The following is a 23,341-nucleotide window of genomic DNA, read 5'->3' as shown; positions in this document are numbered from 1 at the left end:
AAAAAAATCATTATATATTGAAGAGGAATACTTGGGTTCACGTTCTTCCATGTTACATGCAGAACTCACTCACATAGCTGTAGATTAAAGGTGTTTTAATTTAACAGTATCTCTGTGTTCTCTTACCTGTTGCAAAAGTAAAACAAACACATTACTGATCTGACTGTTTTATCAGCTACTTCACTTCTTTCACACACTACCAGCTATCAACAATAACACATCCCCAAATGTTTTCTTATAACTACACAAAACAACGACTTACTTGAGTCTCAAGTTTAAGAGCTAAAACAAAGCCTGACATTTAGATTCAACAGTAGGTTTTTAGCCCACTCAGCTCTTCCACCTCAACACAAACTGCACAAAACCATGCAGCATCTAAGCTTCTATGGTCCTTTAACTCATCCCCTTCTCAATCAAATTCCTGAATGAATTACTTTTCACCTAAACCACCTTTAACCACAGAAAACGGCAATTTTGGGGCATGGAGGAAGAATATTATCTCTAATTACGCACACACTACCAACTTATGTAAAGGACACAAATCTAAAACTGGTCACAAATAGCAGAGACCGAGTTAATTATCAAATACTGCTTCTGAAGAGTACCATCAGTACTGGATTTAGTCAACAGTCTAGTAAAGAGACAGGCAGGCGTATTTCTGACTTTCCCTTGAAAAAAAAATAAGCTGCTGTTTAAGACAGGATACTGCAATCAGCCAGCCTCTCTTCTAACCCGTAACATTCTCACAAAACTTCGAGGGGGAGGGTCGGAGCGTTCCCGCGCACATTTCTGTGCTACTGCTCTTTTAAGGCAGCCATGAGTGCTAGAGGGGCAAGCACTAACAATGGATATCAGCAGAAACCAGGGCATAGACTGCTACTCTTACAGCTGGTTTAGCACCCCAGTGGAAAAACACACCAAACAGCTTGCTTCACTTTGCAAGAATACTCCAGGCACTTTCACTTTCCCATGTCTATCAGAGGGCAAAGAGCCAAGTAAGCAGGCAATTCCTATCTGCAGGGGAAAAATAAAAAAGTCCAAGTAACAGACATATACTCAAGTTACTTGAGTGAAGTGATACTACTCCTCAGATGAGTAATGTAGTAAAGTCCCAAATTATGTTACGTCAAGACAGGCTCATATTTAAGGATAAATTATTTGAGGAAGAGTACAGTTATCGCACCTCCTATTCATGTGCTGCAACGGCATAACGCAAAACCATTCAAACCACGTGAAATTCAGCCTTTACCTACAAACATTAAGTACTTAAAGATTTTCAGGTTTTTAACTTAAGTTTCCAAAAAGCAACCCTCACACTTATCGAGCACCTACTTCTACAAGAATCAATGATAAAGGAATTCAAAGGGATCTCCGCAAGTTCACTTTTCTGCCTCTGAAGGCAGACCTTACTACAGTTGACATTTGTTCCAAAAAGAATTTTGAGATGGATTTTTCCTGATACCTCTTGAGAATCACTTTATAATACTGAACATCATTGATGTGCCCTCAAATTCCATTGCACAGTAATTACATCTGTGAACGAGACGATCTTTGAGACAAATCTCAGACTTTCAAAGAAAGTTCAAACTCACATGGAAAATAAGGATAGGAATACAGGCTAACCAAGGCACTATTCTCTTTGCCTTCCAGTTCACTGTAGTCCTTCCAATGGATTAACATTACGGCTAAGGATGATTAAGAACAAGAGTTTATCCAGAACAAACAAATAAAACTCTTTACGCTACAGTTACAACATTAAACCTTCTTTTGCCAACAAGTTTAAGTTCTGTAGTATATTTTGTATTAATTGTATGAGACAAGAGATTAGTAATGGTTAAAACATTGTCAGGTATTGGTGCAGTATCAATACAATTTATGAAGCTATGCACTCAAAACTTAAAAATATTTTGTTTAGGTAGCTAATATTGCAAGTACACAATATCAGCTCTAAGCATACTCTGCTCTATGTTTTATAATCTAGGAACAAGGTTTATGATGGAATTGAAATAATATTTCTCAGCTAATTTGATACACTTCTCTCAATGCCACCTAAGAAACACACTGAAGAAAGAAAAAAATTAAAGATTACTTACATTAATGTTAGACACTGGACAATCCTTTTTGGCTAATTTAAAGGCAAAGAAAGATACTTGAAAGATATCGGGTCTCTGTTCTTGATCTGGTTCAAGCATATATCCTGCAAAAATTGTTAAGACCAAATTATCACTGTTGGATATCAAAAAGCCTGTTGAGATAGCATGCTACCATCAAGAAGAAATTCAGCAGCTCTGTCGAATGACCTTACCCCAGAGTCAGTTTTATTGTTATATTGGTTTTGGGGTGGTTTTTTTACTACTTTTTGTCGAGTCAAATAGTTCCCAGGGTCAAACACAATTCGAGAATACGTATGCTGTTTGATATTTAGACACTCAGTTGTGGAAAGGGTAGCTAAACTGAAGTAGTAATTAATAGCTTCAGAGGGAAACAACAGAAAACCAACTCACAGTCCTAGAATTTTCTAGGGTTAATACAAAATTCAATGTAGCTAACAGAAGATCCACAGCTATATCTAACTGTATCAGGCTAAGGTTCTACATCATATTTTGTCTTGCAGGTTTAGTTGGCCATGCATGCTTTTGCATATTTAAGAAAAATATAGTTCCACAGATAAAAGGACTTTCTCCTGACAAGACACAGAATTTCACATGTCCTCCCCAAACATTAGCTTCCCAAATTACAAGGTGTGCTGTTTTTCAAGCAAATCGAAGTTACTTTGTATTGTTTACTATACGATACTGAGTACACAATCAGGAAATCTTGCCTAAATGACCCGAGAACCCAAATAAACAGCGAAAGATATTTTCTAAACAAGTTAGCCCTCTAAAAATACATTGAGCTACAAAGAAAATGAACAACCTACGAAAACTTAACTTTTCAGTTTTGATGAGAAACTTGAGCTACATTTCCAAAACTGTTCAGTAGTACAGCCAACCTTAAACAAGATTTTTTACAAAATCTTGAAGTAATTTAAAAAAATGTATCATTTTAGACAAATATTACAATTTTACTTAAAGCCATTAATTCATGGCCACTACAGTTCACATCAAGTTTTATTTTTAATGGGTTTTACAAAGTAAGGCAGATTTAAACTTGCAACGATGGCACCATTAAGTGGAAACAGAACGCTTATTACGAAGTGACTCCTGCCACTTGATTCTGATATCTTAGATTTATGAAGTAGAGAATGTTTAGCCTGTCGCTCCCCACTCGCCACCTTGTAAAAGAGCTGATATGAAGCCAGAAGTCCCTGACATACTTTTTATGACCAACTGCAGCTTTTTTTGGCTCTCATTCCAAATTGAAAGATGGAAAGTTTACATTATGAGACTCTTCCCCACCCACATATATTGCATGCCAGCAATGCTCATCTTGGCACAGCACTTCATGAACCTTAATAAATCAGCACTCATACTTACAAGGTGACAGGATTAAAACCTGTACTCTTCTAAAAGTAGCATTGTGACACAGAGAAAAGTATTTAAAGACTTGAAAATTCGTCCCATTTTACCAGTTATTAAGTATTTGTAGAAGGTAAATGCTTACCATGGTAACCACTATTTCTTTATTATTCATGTGCTGAAAAAAGTGGTTTGGATTTAGTATTTCCTATTATATAAAAGCACAAACTATGTGGTCAACACATTCATAACTCAGAAATAAATTTCAAGAGCTCCTATTCGAACTTTCTCAATTTTCCATATTCTGTCAGTTCCACTCCTCCAAGTTTAACTGCTCGAAGTTCAAAATAAAGACCAGTGAAAATACTCACTATTACTGTAAACATTCAATCCTGTATCTCTCTGCATGGATAACAGATCAACTGTCCTTGTTGTTGTCCTAAATTTTCCTTCACACTCTTTGTGCTTTGAAGCTTTTGCCAGAGTTCATGTCCAACGCTTAGGGCTGCATAAACTTCATCAGATTTTTCTTCTGTTATAAATCATGAAACTACAATAAAAGTACCCCCAGTGCAACTCATCTCAGTGCATGTAAGTTTCTACACTAAAGTTGCACTTCAAGTTCATCTAAGGACAACTGTCTAACTTGGACAGATAATACTAATAACTGTCTGATGTTCCATAGAAAATACACACTTAAGTGCAAAAAGGAACTATGAGTAAATTAAGAGCTTCTCTTCATTCCCGTTATCCCTTCGTGGTTTCCCACTACCTAATGAAAAACTCAAAAGTCATCCACGCCTCCCAAAGAAATAAAAAAATTATTTTTATTTCAGCAAAGCTCTTCTGAGTTGAGAAGTACAACTTAATCTGGCAGGTCTCTGCACCATTTTATTCTGTTTCAATTCTGAAGTTATCAACTCATCTACTAAATGCCCAGTATACAGTAGCCGATTTTAACACGTCAGCTGTGCAGGAGAAAGACTTGTTCGTACTTCATTCACCTGGCACACATTAAGCGCCATTTCAGAGAAGTTTCCTCTAGGTATCTGAAATTCCTCTCTAGGCCGGCACCTCCATTCTGTACCGTGGCACAGTCCTCCGTTGAGCAAACGGATACGCAAGCCTCCTTTCAAGGGCACATACAGGAGTTACAAGACAGATGGTACCCAAGAGCAACTCCCACTGTTCACTGAACAACCCAGCCAGTCTGCACCAACCATCCAAGCCACTCGCCTCCATTAGCAAGATCTTCTGTTTTATTTGATTTATGAATTGCCATGCTGCCCAGATACTTACTTATCAAACAGTGTATACTATGAGAGTATCGGGAATTGTCTGGAATGGTAAAGCTTCCATCGCAAATAGCAACTTGACTTTCTCCAAAGGGAAGCGAGAAGAAACAAAGTTTATACAGCAAGCAGCCAAGTGCCTGTAAAAAACAAATACAGGCACCATAAAGGGTTGAGAGTAAGGCTTTTTGCACAATAAAGCAGCACCAACAAGAAACAAATTGCGTCCTAGCTCAGCTGAAGCCTACACTGTTATGTAGAAGCTACATTATGAAACACTTTATTCATGTGACAAGCTGATATATAAAGCAGCTCTAAAAAGGCTTTCTTTCCCACTGAATCCTATGTTCAACAATGAAGTACCAGAATTAGAGCATAACCCAAGAGCTGCACTAACATTGTCATACTACCCAGAGATACCAGTAGCATTTCTGCTGAATTTAGTCTTTATTTAGTTCACTGCACATCACCTAATAAAAACACCTTTCCTTATCATGCTGCCAACAGGTTTCCACGAGAAATCACTGGTGACTATGAAGCAGCAACCTGAGTGACAACAAGGAAAACAATTCTAAATCACGTCCCCCTTAACTCAAAAGGATCATCAGACACGGAATTCATTTTATTTACGGAAGATGTAACTACCAAAGATACCTCTACTATATTCTACGTTGTATAGCTGCACGATACGTTTCGCTTCCAGATAATTAGTTTTTCAAATAGCCAATGCTGCTTTTAACTTCCCCCCACATTTCTTAATTAGTACCTGATTTTTTGCTTACCCAGATATCTGCCTTGGTAGTAATTGGTTTTCCGCCATAAAGATTGATCATTTCGGGAGCTCTGTACGATAGTGTTGTATACCTAGCAGTATGTAATTAAAAGAGGACATCGATGAAAAGCGTGCCTCGGAACTAAAAGAGTGTTTTCCTGCATCTGACACATGCACATCATTCACACCCAAGTTTCAGATATGCACCTGGAACTGTCATACACAATCCAAGTCATTTATTGCATTTACAGCATGACAGAGAATATTTGGAGTAGCAACATAAAATTATCCTACGCAGGAATAAATATTTAAGTCAGCTAAAACCTGCTTTTAATAGTATTTCCCCAGCACATGTACTTCTGCAAGAGTCACTCTGCTTAAGTACCGCCATAACCAGTCATTTGAACGATGTAGTGTAAGAGTTTTACCTATCACATAATGAAACAAAGAATGCAGACTTCAAAAAAACCTAACATCTCAAAGTAATTACTAAACTAGTAGTCAAAGCATTTTTCAGAGCTGGGAAAAAAAACCCGTATCACTTCATAACTTGAGAACAAATAGCCTGTATTTATTCCTCTGCAGTTGTTAGCCTCAAGGGGCAAAACCAAACTAACACATGTTCAAAAGTGCATCTGTAATAAAAGTTCAAATATTTTTCTGATCAGTCTTAGAAGAATCAACGTCGACCTTACTTTATAAATAAGCCTCCAAGTAAATCCATTCCAATGCTTATTAACATCAGTTCTTTTTCTTTCATACAATTAGCTGTATCAAAATAGCACCAATTTAAAATATCAGACTCCTAAAATGGCCAGTAGTAGCCAGACAAACATTTTTGAACCATTTAATTTCAGAACAGCATGCTTTTTTCCAACACTTTTATTCTTGAGTATCAGTTTTGCAAAAACAATCTGTGAATAAATGGAAGAAGTCTATGTTACCAAATAGTTCCCGCATTTCACTATATTTATGTCAACATTCGTTGAAGTTCAACCACTAAGTTCAATTCACAGTAAGATACATGCACACTGCACAATAATACATGGAGTTTCCTGCTTATGATAGGTCACTTAAAAGCGAACTTACTTTTTAATTTCTTCTTCAACCAAGTTAACACCATCTTTTTGAGGGTTAAGGTATTTGTTAGTGGCACTGCCAAAATCACAGAGAACATAGCTCCCGCTGTCATTTAACAATATATTCTCCGCCTTGAAAGGAAATCAACAAACAGAAACATTAGATGAAAGTAATGGCATTAATTTCAAAGTTAACTGTTACTATGCATTCTCATACACAAACAGGAAAGTTAACAGAAAAATCAATTGACAGACTTGCCATTAGCAATAACTGACATCTTACAGTTTAGTCTCTCTGTTCACAGCTCCGCCAACAGCAACCGCTTCCCTAACTAGAAGTCAGTCTTACTGAAATATCTCCTATAGTCTCAATCCTTTTTAAGTAGATCATTATTTTAAACCTCAATGTTCCTTTGTATTAAGTTCATACCTTTAGATCACGGTGAACTATGGGTGTTTTGCACTGATGCAACCGAGCAACAGCTTCACAGGTATCACAAAATATTCTCATTACTTCTGACTCAGTAAAGCCTGTCTGCAGACGCTGATTCATCTGATTCACAACTTGCCCAGCTAAAGAAACAATAATGTAATATTTTATTTTTTTTAGTAATTCCTATTCATGTACAAAAGCAAAGACTTACCTATATGCAAGAAGTCCCCAAATAACATGCAAGAAAGTTTTCCACAGTCACTGTATTTAAAGAAAACAAACCTGGTTTTCCAAACACGCACTCTTACATCATCCTACACAGAAAAATTACTGTCTCAAATGAAAAAAAGAGTCCCTATGACTGAAACCCATTTGGGACCAATTGTCACAAACACAAAGAAGCATCCATCAGACAAAGATGTTACCTCAAAAGCATGTCTTGCATTTAGATCCATAGCCAAAACCCTGGCAGCCAACCAAGCTTAGTTTAATTCGAATTCTAGACACCCTCTCTCTTTGTCTTTCTGGGAGACAATGGCAGGGGGTGGGGGGTGGGAGGGGCAGGGGAAAGAGCCCAAATCCACCCTTTCAGAAAGACCTCACTTAACCTCTTCACAGGTTTCTTTCTAAGATCAGGAATCATTATTTGCCTGTTTCTTCAAATAATTTTACCAGATAATACTAGCTCTTCCTACCACAATGCTCACTTAACACTAAGAGACTAAGCAAGACTCATTATCTGGAGGGCCTTGGCGAGCATTCCGTTGAAACAAGGGCGCTTTGCAAAAGAAAACCCTAACACTGTCAAGTCATCTGACAGCTGACATCCACGTGGCTATTTACCATTATAATTAAAGAAAGAGTGCTACCAACAGGGAGTCAGAAGTGAACTCCCACAAGGGTACAGAAATTCACCCATACAGCAGGGCAGAGGGCCAAAAATGCAGCCATTAGTTTGCAAGTTCTCCTTATTCCCTTTCCTAAAACATACATCAAGACTGTCTTCAGCTCCTGATGGTACACATTGCACAAGCTGTATCGTTTACTGCTTCTACTGCAAATAAAACCAACATAAACCTCAACTTAAAGTATTCTTCAAGCGTTACAATGGGGTGGGTTTTCTTTCTAGTGTAGAAATACTTAGTTTGTTTTTCTAGCACTCGTTCTTCTATCATCACCTATTTGGGTTAACCACCATCTTGTATTATTAAGTTGGGGTCTAGTCACCCTAAATTTTAGATAAACTTCAGAAGTTAAACTCAATAGTGAGTTTATTCCAATGCATTTCTGAGGTGGGGAAAAAGAACAATCTAGAAACTACCTGGTTTTATATATTATTTGAAACAAAGTTATATTATAAAGCAGGACCACAGCACTTTTTTTTTTTTGGCTAGCATTATCAACACTATACTATGCTCATTTAGAACCAGTCACCTGTCAGATAAGAGTAAAGCATCTTTAATATTGTTATCTTAAACAAAAACAGCAGAGGGAGAACAGGAGCGAAAACCTTGCCAATCTTTCCTACCCAATTATTTTCTAGCCACAGTTGATTGGCACAAACAGAAGAGAACAATTTCACTCTATACCTATACAAATAATTTCCCTGTTTCTGATCATGCTTAATTACAAAGCCATGTGAAACTGACTTCTACATTTTCTCAGTGTTCAACAGCTCAGTGCCTACGTAACAACACAAACAGAAAAGCAAAGAAAATTGGATTCCAGCTGTGAGATATGTATGTTAACCTTTTGGAAATATAACTTTCCAAGTAAAAATCCCAGCTGATCAATACAAACATTTTCCCTGCATTTACTCTGAAAACCTAAGAGTTTTCTTCTTACCTCGACAGTACTCCATGAGAATGAGTACCTCCCAAACATTATCACTTATGGAGTTAACAGCACAATCCAAATAGCTTACAATATTCTTGTGCCCAGATAACTCTTTCTGGAAAAAAAGAAAAAAAATTTACATTACACTTAAGCACAGAAAAATTTAAACAAATAAAAGATAGTACAAGTTTCCAGACAACCATTTAGGATTTCAAGTAAAGTCATCCCCTGCCCCATATCCACCACTCTTGAGAAAGTACCACAAATGCAAAACATAACCTCATCACTGCCAGCTATGTCAGAGTGACTGCTATATATCAAACGCAATGCAATTACCATTCAGAAAAGAACATTCACGTGCTTTTTACTGGGCAGTGCAAACACATCCTAACTGCTGCATTCTAAAACAACATTGTGAACTAGTAATTACTACAGCCTTGATATGCAGGAAATGTAGAAGAACCAAGCTACTCGTGCCCATGCTAAGTTAAATTGAAAAACAGTCATTCATTTATTACAAAAGGTAACGGGAAAAAAGCCACAACTGGTGTAGTCTGAACTATTACAAAGTTTTACAAAGTTATTACACACAAGCAACTGAAGGTGTCTGCAAGGAAGAAAACAAACAACTTGAGCCACTTTAAATCTGGAATTAAGCAATGCTTATTTCCTATCTGACTATACAAGTGTCATCATCCATACTACAGAGTTTCTGCCTATAAGATAACCTAAGGTTTATGTTCAAGTACCTCATATATAATTAAATAGGTGCTGCTATGATTAGAACATGTGTAAGCTAGAAGTGTATGGAGATGGAGGTAAATAGTCTTCATAGTTCCCGCTAGAAGGCAATATAACATATTTTCTCTTGCCCAGTCAGCAGCTAATTTAATTTTTTTCTTAATTTCTTTTTTAATTTGTCAAGTAATCATATACCCAAGTGTGCCTGACTAAACCTTCTAATTTCTCCTTATTTGCTAGTCATCCGCTGAAAAACAATAGAAACTCTGATGACGTAGGGGAGTTAAGGTACACACACACCAGTTACCCCAATACTGGACTGCAACTTGGAGAACATGCTTACGCCTGCTCAGGACAACAATACTTCTGGAAGCCACCAGCAGCATCATTCAGTTAAGAGAGCTGTGGCACATGGAGGCCTTGAGAATTTAAGGTACCGCTGCACACCTGGAAGAAATTACTTTTGCTTGGCAACCGGATGTACTGACCAAATCGACCGTGGTATCAAATCCGCTTTTTATAACTGCTTTATAAGTTATTCACGCACCAACCCTAAACTCGGCATTAGTTGCAGAAACCAACAGTGCAAAATCAAGACTGCAAGGTCAAAAGAAAAGGTGGTCTAGGAGAAATTGTTATTTAAGAGGCATTTGGTGTACGTATATTACAAATGAATGCATGCTCCAGTTACAAATAATGACCTTCTTACCATTATAGTGATTTCTCTCTTGCATACGTTGAGATCCGGCACATTATTAACATACATTCGTTTCAGTGCACAACGTATCCCACCATGGGTACGTACCAGAAACACGGTTGAGAAGCCACCTGGAAAAAACAATTACAAGCAAATGAAGCTACTTGAGATTTTGTATTCCTCTAGCCAACATCACTACACATTAAGAAATGCATAGGAAAGTCTATGGCAGTCACTGAGTGAAGAGTAACGAACACTTAAAAAGTTCAAGATTTGCCACCTCAACCCATTTCACATAGGTGAAGTATTCTTGACAAAAGCCTAATAACGTTACTATTCTGTTACAACATTAAACAAATATATTTGAAAAGCATTTTCACATTCAAATATATCTATCAAGTCCAATGCAAAGTCTGTGTATTCAGGTATCAACCCTCAAGTACCTTCAGAGTCATTCAGAAACCTGAACAAAGCAAATGTATTCTCCAGATCTTCACAAATTTCTAAATCCCCCGATACTTGATAAAGGTTATTATTAATTCCCTAAGCCCATATTTTTAAACAGAGAAATTAAAACACTAAAAAAAGAGAGTCTTGAGAGATACTGAAGATGTCATGCAACTTTTCAGCACAGCCTAAAAGACAGATGGAACCTCCCTGCAATCACAGACAGTGCAAGCAATCAACTCTGAAGTAGTGTTTTTATTTGAACCCAGACTAACTACCCAGTTAAGAACTAAACATTTTCCCACAACTAGTGCCATCAGGAGCATTCTTAGTCCCAACAGCAGCATGAACTACGAGTCATATACACTCAAGCCCACCTCCCAGCTTCCCAGGATGAGGTTTTTCTTTTTCTCTTCACTGGTAGAAAAGAATCATGTAGACAGGAATTACACACAGAAGCAAAGTGAAACATTTCCAAACACTTCCAAACATTCAGGCAAACCCAAGGGAAAAACAACACTCTGCTGTTTTATCTGTCTGTTACCTTTAAGTACTGCTCAAGGCCTCAAGCAGATTACATTAGCATCCCTCAAGGTTCACACACACAGCTTTCCCAGAGTTTTAGGAAATCTGCCTCATAGAAGAGCTCATGTAAACCCGTACTTTACTTAATTGACTGCTGTCTGATGGTAAGCCAACTATTACCACGGGAACTTTCAACTAGTGCAAAAACTCAGGTATACGATCAGGACAGAAATATGTAAATTAAAACAATTAACTACTCTGATATTCAGGCAGGCAATTGAAATGCACGCATTTCACATTCCCTGATAGAATCTGCAAGCAGCATTTCACATTTCCTGATATAATCTGCAAGCAGCATTTATTAAGTATAATACACCTCATCTGATACAAGTCTCATGTGCTTGAGTAAACATGCACGTAGTAATTCACAACTGAAGCAGCTAAGTTTTATTAGGAAATTTTCCTGATGATTATGTAATACTTTTTGACTTAATTGCTCATTTAGCCAAATGAAAAGCTACACTGTCACAACAGAATTACTGCCAATTTTAATACAAGAGCTGAAATTCTGCAGAATTATTATACTTAACCTAGTTTACGTAACAGGGCATTCCCAAAACATTAACATGACACCCACTCTGAAAGTTATTCAAGTTCTAATGACAAACTCCAGCTGGGGCTGAAATGATCCTATAGGGCTCCCCTAATACCGGCCTGGGGAATATTACTCAGCGATGTGCAGACCTTCGGTAGTGGAAGATTTTTTTGTACTTTCCTCTCAATAAAAAGAAGCTTCTTTTTTAAGCACCAATATTTGACCAAAAATATAAAGCAATACTCAGGTAAAGCGCAAATGTCTAACTATTAGACAACAAAAATAACTTCTTGATTTTTTTAACCAGTTTCGTAGCCTTAAAGTTCTCTATGACTAGCAGGAAGACAAGAACAAAATGCCGGATTTCAAGTTTCCCTGACAAGGGTCTTTATGTAACCAGAGCAGACGTGACTGGATAAAAACAATCAGTAGAAAGTAGTGAAAAAAATCTAAATTCTCAGACAACTGCTCTTCTTGCCATTAGGTGGCAATATTAACCAAACTTGAACCCTCAAAAAGACCTAAAAGCAGACCTATTCCCCATTTCGCCAAAAAGTAAGTATCTGATCTTGAATTGTTTTCCATTAGTAAATATCACCACTCTGGAAATCCTTTCATCAAAGAGCCAAGTGGCATAACTCTGAACAAAACTTGAATAAGCATATTACTATTTATAGAAAACCTATTAGTCACCAATGTTCTGGGAATCTTTACTCGGGAAAATCCCAAACCATTAAACTTTAAACCTTTTCACAGTCATTTCTGATGTTCAACTTCTCATTGAAAGCACCAAAGCATGCAATAATCAGTGCTTTAAACATTCATGACAACTCTTCTTAAACATTGCTAAAGGTCAGGGTGGAGAAGGAGGCAAGTACGTACATGGCCCTGTGCTATACAGAAACACTACCGCAAATAATGAGTAGTTGCTTTGCCCAGAGACTCAAGATGGCAGACTGAACAGAACTGCGCTTCCACATGTCCATCAACCTAGGAGCTGGCATTTCACCAACATTTTCAGAAGCTGAAAATTTTTTCTATTATCTCATAGCAGTGAAGACATATACAGTCTTTTCCATAACACAATGCATCCAAAAAAAGCTTAAAACAAAACTGTTATAAGCTATGGTCTATAAAAATATGACAAGTAAGTTCCAGATGTGAAGCCACCCCCTTCTCTACAGACTTCTGTTCTTTACCACCCATCACTACAATTCTGCTTGCCGCCTTAAATTCCTGATGTAGTCAAGTCACAACACCCCCACAGCATCCCACAAGTACCTCCCCATCTTCCCACAGACAAAAAATGCCACAACATGCTGCAGTTGGGCCCGAGATAGGTATGCAGGCACTAATTGACTAGCACATCATCTTCACATACTGGGCAACGAGCAACAGCTTTGCCAACTCTGAGGCCTTTCCATCAAAAAGCAACATAACAACTTTGGGCAGTCTTATTTATCAGAGCACCAACGTTTACAGTACCTCTGTTGAAAAATTGAGATAAAGGGCAGTGACCAAAATGTAATAACCTCGTAAATTGCACACGCGCTCAGCCTGTCAACAGGTTTGGCAATACAATTATATGAACCTCACTGTCCATACGCATTTCAGTGCAGCAAGCCCTTTAGCTTACTTGTCAGTAAATAATTTTAGATACCATCTAAAAATTGCCACCAACATGTTCAAGACAACAGCTCATAAGGCTACTGGGCACAGGCAGAGAGTGTAACGTCACAATCCCATTTTTTCTCCCTCGTTCCACATCCACAAGAGCCAACTCAAATGCAAATTGAGAGGCCGCAAAAAAGCAACTAAGGAAACCACAGGGCCACTGACACGCTCAGCACTCGAGAACTGAATACAGGACTGACTGCAATTCTGAAGGGACTCGTATGCAAAGCAAAAGCACAAAAAAAAGTATCATTTTGCACAATGACAGCAGCACTCCACTTAGCCAGTCCGTATGGGCCCACATTAACTTTGCAAGAACATCCCATAGCCTTGCTGCTAAGGGCGAATGCATGAGGCACCACATCGGGAGGGGGGCCTCACAACCAAGGCTCATCTCTGTTACTCTCAGACCTTGCCACAAAGAGCTAACAGGATGCTATTTTCCCCTTAGAACACGCACGTCCTTTTCATTGTGTGCTGTATCATTAGAATCAAGTTATCTCTACTCCCTTTCCCAGATTTGAGACTTTGTACTGGTTTTGGCTGGGATAGCGTTGAATATCTTCATAGCAGCTAGTAAGGGCTATGTTTTGCATTTGTGCTGCAAATAGTGTTCGTAACACAGGGATGTTTTAGTTACTGCTGAGCAGAGCTCACACAGCACCAAGGCCTTTTCTGCTTATCACAACACTCTGCCAGCGAGTAGGTTGGAGGTGCGCAGAAAGTTGGAAGGGGACACGGCTGGGACAGCTGTGCCCAGCTGACCGAAGAGATGTTCCAGACCATACAACATTGTGCTCAGCATAAAAGCTGGGGGAGAAGGAGGTAGGAAGGACATTGCGAGTTACAGCATTTGTCTTCCCAAGTAACCATTACACATGACAGAGCCCTGTTTTCCTGAAGATGGCTGAACATCGACCGATGGGAAATAACGAATTAATTCCCTGTTTTGTTTTGCTTGTGCACACAGCTTTTGCTTTACCTATTAAACTGTCTTCATCTCAACCCACAAGTTTTCTCACTTTTGCCCCTTTCAGTTCTCTCTCCCATCCCAGTGGGGGTGAGTGACCAAGTGGCTGTGTGGGGCTTAGCTGTTGTCCGGGGTTAAACCACAAAAGACTTGTAAGAGCTGAATCTCTTAGAGTCTTTTATTTCCATCAAACTCATCGGAGACTTAAATACTCAAAAGTTACACAGGACAGTCACATCACACAAGTCACTTCTCCTTTAAATACTTGCTAAAAAGCCTTTCTATAGCATCTACAGTTATGTAAGTCAGTAGATACTTAGCAGAATAAAACCCTGAAGCTTTGACAGATAAATTCATTACAAAGCTCAGCAAGTTGAAATTCACACGTCTTTCTTACCTTGAACAGTCATTTTTTTCATCTTTACCATCCACTTTTGGGATCTTATTAACAGGCGAACTAGCAATGTTTCAGTCTTTTGTGGCTTTTTTTTGTGGTTTTGTTTTAAAACTAAATTCTACCTCAGCCATATTTTCTAGTCTGTTTTTTTCCTATGCATATTTAAGGTCAACCTTGAAAAACTTCAGGGGCCTCAACCTTCTGTTTAAGCTTTACCATGTTACATTCCTGAAACTCCAAGAAGGAAACAATATAGCTGTCAGAACTCAAAACATCCTATTTGCTTACTGAGGAAGAACAAAATAAGGCTGAAGAATCTTCCAGCACCTTTACCATCTTTCAGACTGCTGTTCTGTGAAGACAGACTAGAATAGTATCAACAAAGATATTCTGAACAAAGTCATGCGTATTTTAGATATAAAGACAAGAAGATTTTTTTAAGATACCATTAAAACATATAGAAGCACCAAATGTTGTTCCTCCAACTGGCTAACTACTTGACTATATACTCAAGTCTCAAACAAACAGAACTTCACGCGCAGAAGGATTTCATCCGTACAGTAATAAAAAAATTACCACTACCCACATCTGTAAATGCTGAACCAGAAATGGTAGCTACTACAGTCACTCTCACAAAACCAGCAAGGTATAAAAGCTTCCCTACAAATACATTAAAACCTGACTGTTACGGAGAGGTGGCTGAGTTCTAAAATCTGTTTCCATTTTGACACAAATAAATACTCAAAAATAAGTTTTTATAAAGCTAATCGTTATATAAAAGTCTGTTTTCAGATACAGTATTTACATCCAGTTTTCCTGTACATTTCAGAAAAGCTGAAAAAAATGAATAGATGTGGTAAGCAACATATCCTCTTCGTTCTTATGCACCTATACCATCTGGACAGTTAGATATCTAGTAACTTCCTCAGTAACTAAATATAATCTTGAGTTTAAAAAACCAGTTTGTGAGAAAACTAACCCTTAAGAGATATAAGCCCGAAAAGGGCCTGTCAGGCCAGCATGACTTCCTCCACTACAGCACCATTTCAGACCTGTCCTTACAGTCGTCATGTAAAGGTGTTGTTAATGAAGCTCAATAACCTGAAAGATAGTTAATTTATTTCTCATTTGAAGCCAGTTTGCAAGTTGTGCTCGATTTCGTAGGACCTTGGTCAGTGAGATGGCCTTGTACCCCTCTCTCCGCAAAGCTGGATAAACAGGTTGAAGTGCAAATTATTTTCCAGTGATCCATCTACTCACACACACACTGCTAACCTTCCCCCCACCACACACACCCCTTTGCAACGAGATGGCTATCCATCCACACACGGTTATTCTTTCAAGTAACAGATCTGGCTTTTTTGCCTTTCAGATAATCTAACATACAACAATCATTTAGGCTCTGAATAAACTTCTGCCTTTAGCAATACTTTCACTGCTATCTTACTCTGCATCCCTTGATGCCTAGATCACTCTGTACACACATCTCCTCTCTGTTAAATCTAAAGCCAGAAGTCATCCAGCTGTCTCAATTACATTCCAAAATCAGGCTGACCTGCAGCCAGAGACACCCTCCTACCGAAGTTACACACCTCCTGAAATTGCATAGCCTTCTGAGCCCTATAGTTTGCCAGCCCAATACACAAGCGTGAACCATTTTACAGACTACGAATGCACTCCAACAGAATAAGACCAGTCCCTCTCAAAGTAGTAGCATAAATGCCCTGCACATAGGCTCCAAACAATATGAAGAAATAAAAACCTTTTTGCAAAAACATAATGAAGGACAGCAGAAAGGCCTCATTAAATGTTTCAAGCACATGCTCTGTGCCAGGAAAAAAAAAAGAGAAAAACAAAAAAACACAAAACAAAAAAACAACCACGAACAACTCTGAGCTCTATAGCTTTATGGGGTACCAAGACACCAAAGAAGCCAGCGTCCAAAAGAACAGGACACTTATGAAAAAAAATCAGGAAAGACGTAGTCCTTCTCCACAAGAAAAGCATGACCTCATGAAAAAACCAGCTCTTAAAACCCACATGCACTTCAATACAGAGCACTGGGAAAGGCCATTGTTTTTAACAACTGTTAAGCACCACATCGATGTTCTATTTTACCAGGAATTTTGAGTAACCTCCTTTCTGCCACAGTTGCACATGAACCCATGTCAAAAGCAATTTCTTGCAGCTCAGTTTTGATCACATCTTTACATAGTATATAACAAACACAGCTCATTCTTGGAGCTCAGAGCATACTTCTCTGATCCTGATACACTGCTAACATGCTGCAGGGGCCCCTCTTCCATTCTGCTGCTCAATTTCTTCTCTCCTGATATACTGCTACAATGCCTGTAACTTGCTAAGTTCATTGGCACCCTGTTAGGATAATTACAGGGCATTTCCTCAAATTATCAAAAAATCCCTCCTTCCTGCAACAAAGGAACTCCTTCCTCCACAGAGGCAATCTTCTGTTAGTCAGTACAGATGTTGTATTGCAGGCTTATTTATGGAAGCCATAGACTAAGAGCATACACAAGAAATACTTGAGAGTTTTGCATAGTGAACACTATTTAGTTCTTCAAGCTACTAAAATTTTTATCTATTTGTGACAGCGAAACCTTTAAAAACACACAGAACTTAAACATTTGACAATTTTTAATCAGACTCCAAACACCGCATGATTGTTGAGATGCTACATATTAACGGAAACTTCCAGTGCAGTTTGCAAGCTTTATGAAGAATTCTTGCTCAAGTACTCCATTTTTGTCAAAACCTCCACAGGGCAAGGAAGCCACTGACCACGGTTCTGCACTTCCATTCCTGAAGCACCTCTGCACGAGAAGATGATGGGACATCCCATTAACGAAAGTATCAGTTCCCCAGCAATGTGGCAAGAATTCCTGCAACAGCTGCTATATACCTCACGTTGTACACGAGGCTTCCAGAGCGTGGGTTGAAGGTCATACAGTTTTCATCACCCCAGTACGCTGCCACCATTTCATACGCTCCTACACTGCTGCCTCATCGCACCAGTCATTGCTGGCCCCGAGCTCAGCAAGAACATTGCAGCTCCCAGGAAGGTGCCGTACGTGAGCTGTCCCAACCACCCTGGCTGTATGGCTGCCAACTGAAGCCCTAAGACCTGTGTTTGCGGAAAGCACTGTAAAGTGGCCTTCCTGCTGAATAAAGGCAGTATTACATGACACTAATCATATATCTGCACATTTACATTTTTATATATTCCTATATATGCTCTTGTGTGTGTATTTTTAGTAAAGCGTACTGCACAAGTCTCAGGCGTGAACACAAGGCTCCGAGACATGGTTCCATCCGGAAAAGCAGTTGACACATGTTGCCTGCAAGCTGAAAAGCTCGGCATTCCCACAACCAAAAGCAGAAATAGCTCCCTACTTTTAAAATAATCCATTTCTACATACACACACACATTTTGGAGCTCTCTATTTCTCCACTTTATTTTAAGCATGCAGACAACACGTTCCAAGGGACATACCACTGTTCCTTTTCCCACTGCCCACACAAATTCCCACCGCATAACAATCTGAATGTCAGGGCTAGTTTAAACAAGAAGCACTGCTTTCTTCAAACCAGCATCTGCTCTTAAAGCAGCGCTGTGAAAATAGCAGCTGTGAAACGCATACTAACAGGACATTACAGTACACCCCATAAAGAGCAGGTCTGCTATGCATACCTCTATCTGCTAATTGGACTGTTACCCGTGCCGATGAGCAGGCACTCTCACATTTTATTTCTTCTAGCACCAACTGCAGTCCAACTTAGCAAAAACCTTTGACATAAGCCCCTGAGACTACTTGGGGCATCCAAGACACTTCAACTTACTAAGGTGCTCTGGGAAAGATGAATTAAGGTCTGCTATAGATTTTTGTGAAAAGTTTCCTTATTTAGTAACACCTATGCACCAGACATACCCAGCTGCCAAACTGAAAAAAAAAAATAATTATCTGGTGTTCTTACTGGGACAGGGATAAGCAGTTATGTTGCAAAGGAGAGCATACAAATGCCAAATGCACAAATCCCTTCATTTTTTAGCCATTCAAAAATAATTAGATCACCTGATACAGTGTGCAGTCATAAACAAAACCCACAGAAGCCAGTGATGCCAACAGGTACTAATATTTTTATCATAAAGAAGTAATAAAGCTTTTTAGCCCAGCAAAGTTCACATACTTAGAGACTTCAACTTGTCAACTATACCTTCTCTTAACATCAAAGATCCTAAAAGCTTGCTACAGAGCAAAAAATTAACTCTATGCAAATTTAACTGCTACACAGCATGCTACAGGGAGCTGCCCAGAAATCACAGGAAAACCCAAGACAGACAACAGGTAAGACAGACAGTGGGGTGGAGTAGAGAGGAATATCAAAAATATCAGTCCAAAATTGGCATCTTTTTCTTCTTTTAAATCCCAAGAAGTATTCCTATGGCATTGACCTCAACGTTTTTTCCTCAGTCGTGAAGTTAGTATTCATCAAAAAGCCTTAACAGTAATTTTTAGCCATCACCTCTGACAACACTGTCATTCTCTCCTGGCCTGTAAGGACCAGCAAGGAAGCATGAAGTAGTCAATGGTTACACATTGCAGCTTGTTTAGGTGAAGTCCTCTAAATTTTGAAAATCCTATCCTCTGTAAAGCCTCTTCTCTGCTCCCTGCCATCAGGCAACATCCCTCTCAAAGAAAAAATATCTAAAGAGAACGACCCTAAGGCAAGCACATGTGCGTGTGAGAGCAACAAAGATACTATTAACTGGCCTACCTATTCTGTCAACCCAGTATTAAGCGCATTTTAAAAATTGTCATTTAAAGAGGTCATACAGACTTTGGAACATTCTTCTTCTGTCTGGTGCAAAACTGTTCTAGTCAGCTAGAGTCCTACAGCACTAGGCTGGATTGTCAACTCTAACTACTACAGACACCTCGCAACTTTAAATGCCAACATTACAGTTCTAGATTTAAGGAAGTTTTGTCTGACAGCTGGCCGATCGAGATACTCAAGCTTTGATCTAGCCAACAGCAAAAGGAACAAAGCTCACCATCCTGCATTAAAGACAACCAAGCTTCATGGTCCTTCAAGTATCCAGGTGACTTGCTATCCATAGTTGACTACTATAATGACAACACTGCTTCCATGCCATCTTCTGTCTGCCTCAACTATTTTGCTTCTAGAGAAATAAAAATAAACCTCAATTTCCTAATGCAGATAAGTTTGCAAACTATTTGAATTTAACACAACTATTGAAATAGACGCACTTGCAATTCCTGCAATATTCTGTCAAGCTTAAGGAAGATGAAACCACACTGAGTAGCTGATTTAATACATGCTTAAAAAAAAAAGCAAACATTTGATACACCATGTAATACATATTATGCATGCAAGACAAAACATTATATTTCTTAGGTTAAAAATGATCCCTTCTTTACCCCATACTCTTGTTAGAAGAAATATGAAAAAACTCTACATTTCAATTTCAAGTCAAGGTGCCTGAGAATGTCACAACTGCTGTACAACTTTCATATATTATCACCTCCTCGTGCTATTCCCTGTTAAAAAAAAAACTAACAGATTTACCTGTACAACTGTGTTTAACAGATTCTTGTATTTAAGTGAACTAATATTTTACCTTCTCTCATAAGGAAGATAGCACAGAAACTGACTAGTAGAGCACCAACGGTTCAATTAATTGATAGTGAATATCAAAACATTAACCTCTTTTCACCTCCAGATTCTGCAATCATGTTGTAACAGAAATTACTTCAGAGTATTAAACAGCTCCATTACCTGTACTAACAGAAACTGAAAGTAGGAAATTAAGGTAAAATTTGGCAACAAGTCACAATCTGCTGGGCTTCATTCCCAAAGTCAGCTCTTAAAAGTTCTAGGGCTACACTGTCACGCAGAGAGGAAAGGGTACTGTAGTTTTTTCTGTCAAAAAGAATGAGAGCTTTCTTCTCACAGAAACAGGACAAGTATTTGTGTTTTAAGAGATTAATCCAGCCTGCTCCCACCATTGGTGGGGACAAGGAAACACTTCGGCACAACATAGAGTTGTCAGAGATACCTTATACAGTTTACTGTACAAAGACAGTACAACAGTTGGTTTACAGGCACATCAGTAACAAAAGCAAAACAGCATTCAGTTCAGCATCTCCTAGTTCACTGCTCACTGCATCTCCTAGTTCACTGCTCACTGCATCTCATTTTCCAGTCTGGAAACAACTCTATCTTCCAACAATGCAAGGATTTTCAGGTGACTTATACTTTTGAGATGTACAGTAATGCAACCAATCCATTTATTTTCTTCAAATTCTTTCCTTCTTTGCAAATGCACTTCTTGCACATCCCAGTACACTTAAACAAACATGCTTTGTCTTTATAGGGCAGGTCAGCATTTTTAAAGCAAGTTACCTTTGTACAGGCCTAGAAAGTTCTGTTGACTATTGCTGTTGATTCTCACATCCACAGTGCATTACAATACTTATAACTGCATCCCTAACTTGGCATTTTTATGATCTCCCCAGCTGGCATAAACCAGTTCTGGAATTAAAAAAAAAAAAAAAAAAAAAAAGATAGAAGGGCAAGACACACAATCCGCACTTCTGAAGCCAAGAAACACTTGTCAAGAGTGACAGCTGTTTGCAGGAGCAAGCAAGACTTTCCCCAAGAGACAGACCTTCATGTCACTGACACTCCCTTTTCCAAACAGTGAGATTAAAGAACAAACAGAAACTCACACAACAGAACCCTACCAACCAACCCGAACATTGTATTTTTTTTGGTCAAGGTCAAGACTGTTGACTCAACATTTATGTAAGGGATTATGCTGTGTAATCTAGGCCAAAACATTTAATACAATTCCATTTCACCATGCCATTAAACCTCTAGTCTCTCAAACTTTAGTACACTAGACATACCATGTTACTCAAGATGTAACCAAGGTGATGCCTTTAGGCAGGATGTGCTTCCTGCCCAGGTTTTCACAAGAAAGTTGTCAACTTGTCCAAGACATTGGTAAGATACCTGTCACAAGCATCTGCTAGCACAGTTAAAGAAGAAAAAAAACACACCGAAATAAACTTTGAACAGCAGTTGTATCTTCAACACGTGAAAAGGTTTTTTCGCCCTCCCTCTCAACTTTGTTTGCTCACTGAATTCAGCTCCATTTGTAGTTTACTCTGAACTGAAAACAAAGGGAGTTTGAAAAGCAGGACGATGACATTATCTGTGTATATAGACTAGACAGAAAAATGCAGTTACTCATTGTACAACACTGACGCTATGATCAATAGAACCCATTAATTAATTCATTTTGTAGATTGATTTCAGATGTCTTTTGCTAAGCATTTTTAATGCACACAACAATTTATTTTTTTTAAAAACCTTGATTTTAACTCCAATATAATAAACAAGTGTCGAAATAAAATACAGTTACAGAATGGTTAAATCAGTGGGTACAGATACAGTATATACCTAATATGCAACCACCGCAACTTTTTCGGAACTAAACTCCTTTGTCATACTGAATGGTTACCACCCAATTAAAAAAAACCCATACACATACACCCCTTTTCTTTAACTAACTCTTATTTGCTCTGTAGTTTGTCTTGCATTTCCCTTGAAATCACTATTTTAATTATAATTTAAATATGCAAGCGTAAAAATCCAAAGCAGAGAAAGTCAGAGAATGGATCTATAACCTCACACATGAATAACTCACCCACTGAATACCACAAAGCTACCATGGCAAAGAAACAAGGCAAAGCATAAGGTGCCCAGCTTCAGCAAAACAGCTAGTTCTACAGCATCTTGGAGAAATGCCATCTTTCATTGCAAAAGAAAGAAAAGAGTCACCAGGCCATGGAGAGATAAACCAAGCAATTCATAATGCTAGAAGCATTTCAGACTAAGGCATATGTCATAGGAAGATTCTCTGGTTAACTATTTTCCTGAGGCATCATACACTTACTAAATTAGCAAGATGAAACACGTATCTCTTCACCACTAGAAAGATTCTACATAGTCTCACTCACATCTTCACATCCGACTGTAATCACCAGTGAACTCATGGACCATTTTTCATACATGAGCGTGATCAAAACTGGATTAACTGGCTGGAATTAGTTGTTAAGAATATCCAATATGAATATTTGAGGCAAGCAGTATAAGGATTTTCATTATCTCACCTCATCTTCTGTAGCTTTCTGCAAATACTTGGATATGTTTACACTCTGAGAGTACGAAAGGAACACATATAGACCTATATGGCATATGAACAACAGGGAACCGATAAACTTTAAGAACAGAATATCTGAGATTTGACCTGCTTATACCAATAAATAGAATTTAAAAATATTTTAGGTAATAATATTTCCTTGGCACCTGCATGGGG

General features: G+C 38.4%; 1 protein-coding gene across 2 annotated transcripts in view; it reads right to left on the bottom strand.

Annotated features, from left to right (window-relative positions):
* The window catches only part of BMP2K (BMP2 inducible kinase), a 67,089-nt gene that overhangs the window by 30,723 nt on the left and 13,025 nt on the right, over positions 1-23,341 (bottom strand). For both annotated transcript variants that reach the window (XM_075039631.1, XM_075039622.1), the window contains exons 2-8: positions 10,321-10,439; positions 8,880-8,985; positions 7,032-7,174; positions 6,612-6,733; positions 5,533-5,614; positions 4,758-4,890; positions 2,094-2,197 (exon numbers count right to left, since the gene is read on the bottom strand). In XM_075039631.1, the coding sequence (XP_074895732.1) occupies positions 2,094-2,197; positions 4,758-4,890; positions 5,533-5,614; positions 6,612-6,733; positions 7,032-7,174; positions 8,880-8,985; positions 10,321-10,439 (809 nt within the window). The remainder of the gene's footprint in view (positions 1-2,093; positions 2,198-4,757; positions 4,891-5,532; positions 5,615-6,611; positions 6,734-7,031; positions 7,175-8,879; positions 8,986-10,320; positions 10,440-23,341) is intronic.

This window comes from Buteo buteo, chromosome 1 (assembly GCF_964188355.1).
Source record: "Buteo buteo chromosome 1, bButBut1.hap1.1, whole genome shotgun sequence".
Lineage (NCBI taxonomy): Eukaryota > Metazoa > Chordata > Aves > Accipitriformes > Accipitridae > Buteo > Buteo buteo.
The sequence above is the reverse complement of the archived record's forward strand: the minus strand, read 5'-3'. Positions and strand labels throughout refer to the sequence as shown.